Source organism: Salvelinus fontinalis, chromosome 20, assembly GCF_029448725.1.
Source record: "Salvelinus fontinalis isolate EN_2023a chromosome 20, ASM2944872v1, whole genome shotgun sequence".
Lineage (NCBI taxonomy): Eukaryota > Metazoa > Chordata > Actinopteri > Salmoniformes > Salmonidae > Salvelinus > Salvelinus fontinalis.
Window position 1 is genome coordinate 17,755,877 of NC_074684.1, and position 7,638 is coordinate 17,763,514.

General features: G+C 43.7%; 1 protein-coding gene across 8 annotated transcripts in view; it reads right to left on the bottom strand.

Moving 5' to 3' along the window:
- The window catches only part of LOC129817427 (mitochondrial peptide methionine sulfoxide reductase-like), a 116,130-nt gene extending 109,794 nt beyond the window's left edge, over window positions 1-6,336 (bottom strand). The window contains exon 1 of one of the 8 annotated variants that reach the window (XM_055872648.1): window positions 6,130-6,336. In XM_055872648.1, coding sequence (XP_055728623.1) covers window positions 6,130-6,265 — 136 coding nt within the window. In that variant the 5' untranslated portion in view covers window positions 6,266-6,336. Of the gene's footprint in view, window positions 1-1,863; window positions 2,898-3,174; window positions 3,198-6,129 lie in introns of those variants that run through there. The other 7 variants (XM_055872646.1, XM_055872652.1, XM_055872653.1 and 4 more) reach the window with 7 other exon arrangements.
- Window positions 6,337-7,638: the final 1,302 nt, after the last annotated feature.

The window sequence follows — 7,638 nt, forward strand, 5'->3', positions numbered from 1 at the left end:
CCCTGCAATATTGCTCACGGGCAACCCGAGTACTCATTCTCTGTCACTGGAGGCCCTGGGTTGAAGATTTGTGCTGTGTTTGCCGGGGAAGTTTCTCTGGATTAAAGTGGAAGGGCAGAGAGAGAGAGAGATACACTGCTGGATGACAGTGACCTGTAAAGATGAGAGCTTTGTGAATAATTCATAGACAGGCAAAGTCGGCCATGCATGCATGGGTGGACTAGGGTAAAGCCAACCTTGGAGAAATCGGAGAGCTTCCTCCTCCACTACGCCATTGCCCTCCACATGAGTGGGCACTGGAGGCTGGAGCAGAGCCTCAGTCCAACCATGACCATCAGACGCAGTCACTCACAAACCCAACAATCAGTCCCGCTATCTGGAGACTTCAGGTTCTTCTAACAAGTCAAACTTTTCTCAAGTTCACTGCCCTTTTTCAGTTACTTGTGTTGACACTTTCATAACGGTCGAGACTTGAGACAGGACAGAATCATGAAGCTATTGTCTTACGTTCTCTTTAAAACGGGAAGCGTTAAATAGAAAAGTAGTCATAACTCTGCTAAGCATGGGGAGTAGCTAGCTAGCCAAGCTTAAAGCCAGATGCTAGTAGTGCTTGTAGACAAGGTCCCCAAGTTCAGGCCTAACTTCCTACCCTGAACCTCCTTTAAAAGACTGACGTCGTGTTACAAGTTCAGGTTACTTGGGTCCAAAAGGAAGACCCTCGGGAGCAGAGAGCCGTGTGTAAATGCATCAGCAGGTCTACGTCTTCCCCTCCCATCCCTCCTCATACTCTCAGAGCTGGAGACTGAGGCCCTCACCCCTGCATGAACCTGGACTTCTGATCAGGAGGAGAGAACAGCAGCACTCCAACACTAAACAGAATTTCCATCAACCTTTAGTTCTAAACCCATTTACAGAATCGAAATCTAAAAGGACAATTAGGGACTTCTTAATCGCCATTATCTTGATTCTGTGATACTAGAATTTGGATAATTGTGATTCATTAATGCATCATCTGTACAGTAATAGCCACAGCGAAATGAGCTGGCCATTCATTTTCATTAACTTGAATGAAAATGGACTATAAAAACACAACACTGCTGCCTGCTTTCTGTTGTCCATAATTTGAAGCTAAATATAAGGACAAGTAATGATCAAATCACCTCCAACATGACAGAGAGGCAAAATATGATGTTTCCACAACAAACGTTCATAATTATGAGAGCCACCATCACAGTACACCTGCTAACTCCACCTGCTATCAGCGCAAACACATCTGGCAGAGTGTAATTTGCCTTGGCAGCGATTCAATATAAACCTTGAGGGGAACATTTCTTACTTTTCTATTAGCCTTTCCCTACAGTTATTAATCAAGTGCCAGACACAAATCAGAAGCCATCATGCACAGTGCTTCCTAAGGATGACCGAGGGGGAGATGGCACTGCTGTGCCTGTGACAGACAACGGGAGGGGGGATATCAGCCACACGGTGGAGATGAGAAAAGCCACTGGTTCCGGGGGATTCGGAGACTGGGAGACCACTCTCTCTGCAGGGGCTGTGGCCAGTATGAAAATCAGCAGCGAGGATGTTGATCGTGGGAAAGCGGTAGAATGGTAGGCACACCGGGTCCTCTAGGGAGGGATGGATGATCCTTCAGGAGACGTTTTAAGTCATCCCTGACGATCCCCAGCCTCCGTTAAGTTCCTTCCTTTTTCATATAGCAGGAAAACAGTGCTAGACTTCTGAAGTGTCCCGGGGACAACAACACAGCTGGTAAGTAAGGAACACCTATGGTTTCTTTATGGTCTAACGGGAGAGGAAGTAGACGTCTTAATCTGTAGAAAACAGATATAACATATAACTTACCTTACACAGTACCACACTCTCATTGTGAAGCTGAAAATTCATTGTATTGAAGAAACCTTACATGTTAGAAGAAAACCAGTCAGGCCTGTAGAACTCTCTTTCAACTGAGAGTAGGCAGCTTGGAGAAACTGCACTACTAGTTCAGTGCCTCACACAGACTACTGTAGATCCACTGGCCTCAGATCTCAAATCCAAATGCTGGAGAATCTCAGTCCTTTGCAGGCGAGATATCTTCAAATGTACTTCAGTTCGTCCAACTGCGAGACACAATGGAACTCTAAAGCTTGGTCAAAGAGCACTTGGCCTGAGTAACCAGTTGCTGTTGTTTCGCTGTAAACCCCTCTCACAAAGAGGACAACTTAGTGACAACAGAGGCAGATCCTAGAGGTGCATTGAAGTCAGTGATTTTTACGATCACAAAACTTTGGAGGGTGAAATCTACTCCCAGTGATGTACGGATGGTGACTTAAGGTTTGATCTATGGGAAGGGAAAAAACTTTTTTCTTGACAGTTGCTTGGCCACAACAGTTCTGGCAGTCCTTCATGGATAAAATCCAGGTCCACTTTTGAGAGTCCTTTTGTGTTCAAAACATATCCAGAAAAGACAGATGCGGCAGCTTCATTCGCTTCGAAATTACAAAGAAAGATTGAGTTGAAATGACATGGTCATCTCTTGGCTCAAGTAACCTCCTCCAGTCACGAAAATAAGCATTGTGTGGCTCTGCTGGAATTAGAACATATTTTTGGTGACTATGCTTGTGCCCCATTCACCCACGGCGTCCTCAAATTTTTCAAAGTAGTTTTCTCGACTTGTTTTCTTGTTTGGTTTAGTTTTTTCGCGTTGAAGCATAGTTCCTACACCCTGGGTATTTTTGATTTCCTTAGCGCAAAGCTGAGCAAACAGACAAAGGGAGCTGCGATAGAACCCTGCCAAGTCTTGCCTGGCTTTTTTCTCTTCCCCTCCTCTCCCTCTCTCTCGACATGGCAACCTTCCCGAGATGCCTTGGCGGGGTTCCAACATGTCTGTCTGAGTACCCCCCAAACACCCACCCTCCCCCCGAAATAAAACCGTTGATTTGGGCAAATTGATCAAAACGAATCTCAGATTAATTTCTGAGCTACGCCATTCGACCACTTCCTTCATCTCTGGCATCTCCCCTCTCCCGCCCCCCACCCAGATGCACACAGACACGTGTGGTACTTGGAATCCTTGCCAGCCAATACCTCCCAATGCCTACCCACACACCCCCTTAACCTCTCCATACCCCCACCACAGCCCATTCCCCTCTCCCCTCTCCTTCCCACCCTCACCCAAGCAAGTCACGCAGGGAGTTCCTCCATCTCTCTCTCGATGAGACTCCCCAAAAATGTCTCTGGGATGTCTTTACAAGACCTGAAGCAGCTTCGCTTTTTCAATGCCGGGGTAGTCTATTCACCATGTGCCAAGGCACAGCATCTCCCGCCATTCTGGGGGGGCACCTCAGTGCCCACATCGCTGGTGCCAACTCACCACTGCCTGCCTCCATGTTCACACCATCCAGTAGCACATAGCCACAACCCCCAGCCCACGCAACAGCCTAGCATGGTGGAATTTGGACTGGCAGATACAGGAGTGATCCTATAGGGAATAAATAAGACGCACAGCAAAACAGAGGCTGTTGATTGGCTGTCAATTTCTCTTAAAGCCATTTTGCTACTTTATTAATTCATGGCTTTCCCCGACAGTTTGGGATATTAGATTAAAATGGATTTTAAACCATGTAGCTCGTAGACTACAATAAATGTTTACATAAGGTAAAATCGTAAGATCTTCTTATATCCATTAACTGACTAGAGGTGATGCAGCAGGTTTTTTATTTAGTAAGGTGGAGGTAATATATATGTGCTGACTTACACTTTGCAACAATGCAACGGATTATTCCTGATTATGAAAGAAAACTGAAAACACAATCTACAACAAACAGTCCAAGTCCATCAGTATCCCTATCTATTCTAGAAGAGGACTGTGGATGGATGGTACAGCATACACCTTACACAATCACATCATTTGGAATGACCACATAAATCAAGATTGACCCCTATTCTACTTCACTGGAAGCTGCTCTACACAGAACTAGAGCCATCTGTGATCTGCAAAATATAAAATACGCAGTCACATGCCTGTCAGCATCTACTGGGATTTGGATGAATTTCACCATGTCCATAAGTAAATAACCATTTCACTGTCCATAAAATGCATAACAGATACCATGACTACTCTCTTATCCAGGACATCATAATCGTGCAGGGCAATAAATGAATACACTTCATTCTGTCTCTGACCCTTCATTCCTCTTTCCTCACTGTTCCAACGCCCCGTCATGTGTGACCTTCAGAGGGCTAGCAGCAACATCAGGATGCCTTAACAGAGCGAGCAGAGCCACGTGCAGTGGTGTGGTGCCTGTCTGTGTAGCTGTGCGTGCGTCTCCTGGCAACCTGCCAGCCCCGTGGTGCAGTGATGTTGCCATAGGGCTGGGACTGGGGAGGGAGACCAGGGCTGTATGGGGCTGGTAATCAGACCACTGCAGTCCTGCAGGGTGGATCCCTTCCCTGCACGGTCACGCTTCATGCCATTGCACACAGTTCCCATGTGAGCCGCATCTCAAGCAGCCTTCAGCCAGGCCTTTTACCTTTTACTTGCCCTCTCTCTTACACACACACACACACACACACACACACTTATTTGGGGCAATTCTGAAGAAAAGTGAAATGCAGTTTACGATTTGACAGTATAACTAGGTGTTGTGTTAGACATCCACTCAGATGGTGCCTGTTCTGAGAAAACCGTAGGACCCCAGACAATTACTGTTATGATTTTCCCATCCTATGGTGACAGGAACCAAGCAACACAAGGTACTGCAATTGTTTTTTCTCTCTTGCCTTTTCCTTGCGATCGATGTTTGATGTGATGCGGCGAGCTCCTAGTGCTCTCTCTCTTTGCCTACAGTGCAAAAGCTAGTAGGCTACATGTTTTCATTCTCATCACTGCAGACCGCACCCCTCTAACCTTCAAATGTTATGTAACTCAACTTGTGTCAGCCATTCCCCTCAAACTGAAAGTTTAGCCTTTTTCCATCCTCTGAGAGTCAGACAAGAAATACAATTAATCTTTAATCTAAATGGAGTGTTGGAGACAGCATCTTTCTTTAGACATAAATAAAGGTCACATAAATAAAAAATTAACTATGTCAGTTAAGAACAAATTCTTATTTACAATGACGGCCTACTCCGGCCGAACCCGGGCCAAATGTGCACTGCCCTATGGGACTCCCAATCACGGCCGGATGTGATACAGCCTGGATTCTAACCAGGAACTGTAGTGACACCTCTTGCACTGAGATAGTGCCTTAGACCGCTGTGCCACTCGGGAGCCCCTGAAAACATTATTTTTTGCACCACTGACTTTAAACTAGCACAAATTCCCCCAAGAGAGTCAAGTTCTTGCCAGTTGGATAGAATGCATATTCAATCACTTTAAGGGCAGTGAGATCCAATAGAAATATCCTTGGTATAAGGCCTACATAATTGCAGGATTAACAGTAATATGCACTACAATTTTCCAGCCTTTATTATTATTATTATTATTTCTATTTATTTATTTATTTTTTACAAATGATTAGCTTTGGAACAGGTTGCCTTAATCAGAGGTGTGTGTGTGTGTGTGTGTGTGTGTGTGTGTGTGTGTGTGTGTGTGTGTGTGTGTGTGTGTGTGTGTGTGTGTGTGAGTGTGTGTGTGTGAGTGTGTGTGTGTAGAGAGAGGGAGAAATAGAGAGAGACTAGTCTACATTAGGGTCGTCCCTACCCTAAACCCTAACCATTTTAAATGTCAACTTCAATGGGGTAGGAACGTCCCAAGGAACCCGGATTGCACGGACCTTTTTTGAACAGTTTAATAGCAGCGAGATGTGAATATACGCATGCGCAATATGGAGGTTTCAGTGACAAAACAAAGCCTCTGCAGCGCTTCAAAGTCATAGCAGGGCAGAAGTGTAGTCAATTCGTGCAACACATTAGTATGTCGGCTACACAGTCGTACGACAAGTGCTTGTTGATATAAATATCAACTGTACACGCTTTGTGTTTTCAATGTTTACATAATTAGGCCAACGTACAGTTCCTACGGGTGTTTTGCTAAGCAACTAGGTATGTAGGCTAGCTACTATAGGCTATAGCTACCGAACCTAGGACACCATGCGACACAGACACACACAGGGAAAGTCATCCTACCTGATACTTTTAAACTTTCACTTCTCCCGGGTAGAGCGGTCTCTGGAGTCGGCATCTGTGTTTTGGAAGAGATATCTCCCATTCTACTGTGGGTAAAATGACGCCAAATCAAACGGAGTCGAGTCGTTACGACCATTGAGCTCAGCGGTTGCAGTCGTGCGGACACAAACTAGCCGAGCCTTCTTACTTTCCTACATAACAACTTGTGTAACGCGCCAGTTTTCGTGTTTATAATCTACAATTGGCAGAGCACAGCCTATTACCAAACCTGCACAAAATTATATATTTGATTTAGCTATAGGCCTAAGTAATTAAAGCAAATGTAATAATGATTAAATGTAGTTTGCATTAACAAATATATAGGGCTATAGGCTGAAAGACCTATGAATGCCAAAACCTTCGCCTATATGAAATGTTGAGGTAAATTATGTCATTATCAGGATATAATTAAGCAATAAGGCATGAGGTGTGGTATATGACCAATATACCACAGCTATCCAGGAGTGCCTGGATACAGCCCTTAGCTGTGATATATTGGCCATATACCACAAACCACTGAGGTGCCTTATTGCTATTACAAACTGGTTACCAACGTAATTAGAGCAGTAAAATTACATGTTTTGCCATAGGGGTGGTATATGGACTGATATACCACGGCTGTCAGCCAATCAGCATTCAGGGCTCGAACCACCCAGTTTATAATGGAAACAATCATTTGTGTAGCCAATCATGTTTCAGCCTTGATACATTGTAACATTAGTAAAACAACGCATTGTAAACATATTTTGAGACACAAGTCAGGTTCTGGTAGTTTCGGTGAACTAGAATAACGAAATACATGACCTGACAAAATATAGCCATTCCAAAAATAATTACATTTGCCCTCCTTTTCTTTTAAACATTCTGTTATTTTCTGAATCAGGCTTTGACTATTTTGTCATGGTCCATTTTATGAAATAAGCATGTTGCCAGAGTTGAACCATTGCATTTTTTTATAGCTTGTTGCATTATTAAATAGTTATTATTAATAAATAAAGAATGGAATACGTTGGGGAAAATGTCCTATCTGTTCATTTCTCAGGCAACATTTGCTGATAAAAAATAAGTCTGTCAAGTCCGTTATTAACAAAGTTACTCAAATGAATATGAAAGAGGTTTACGCAAGTTTGAATTAAAAAGGATTTGCCTCTTCAAGTGTGGAGAAACTCGAATCTAGCTTTTGGTTCAAGGCCCTTGCACACAGCGCTGTTCCGAGGGGCTTTGGGTACCATGCCTGAGCAGGCAACTAACATTGCCATTTAAAAAGATTTGTGTAAACTAGTTTTCAGCAGATAAATGTGCAATAATCTGGAGTTAAAGCAAACAGCTGTGAATGAGTTTAGATCATGGATAAACTTCAATTGTATTTTGAATTTATTGTTGGCCTTTTTCGAAAATCTGCATTTTTTTGGACAAGATTTCTCTGCAACAGACTCGAATGTTATAGGCATAGGGATACACGTCAAATAA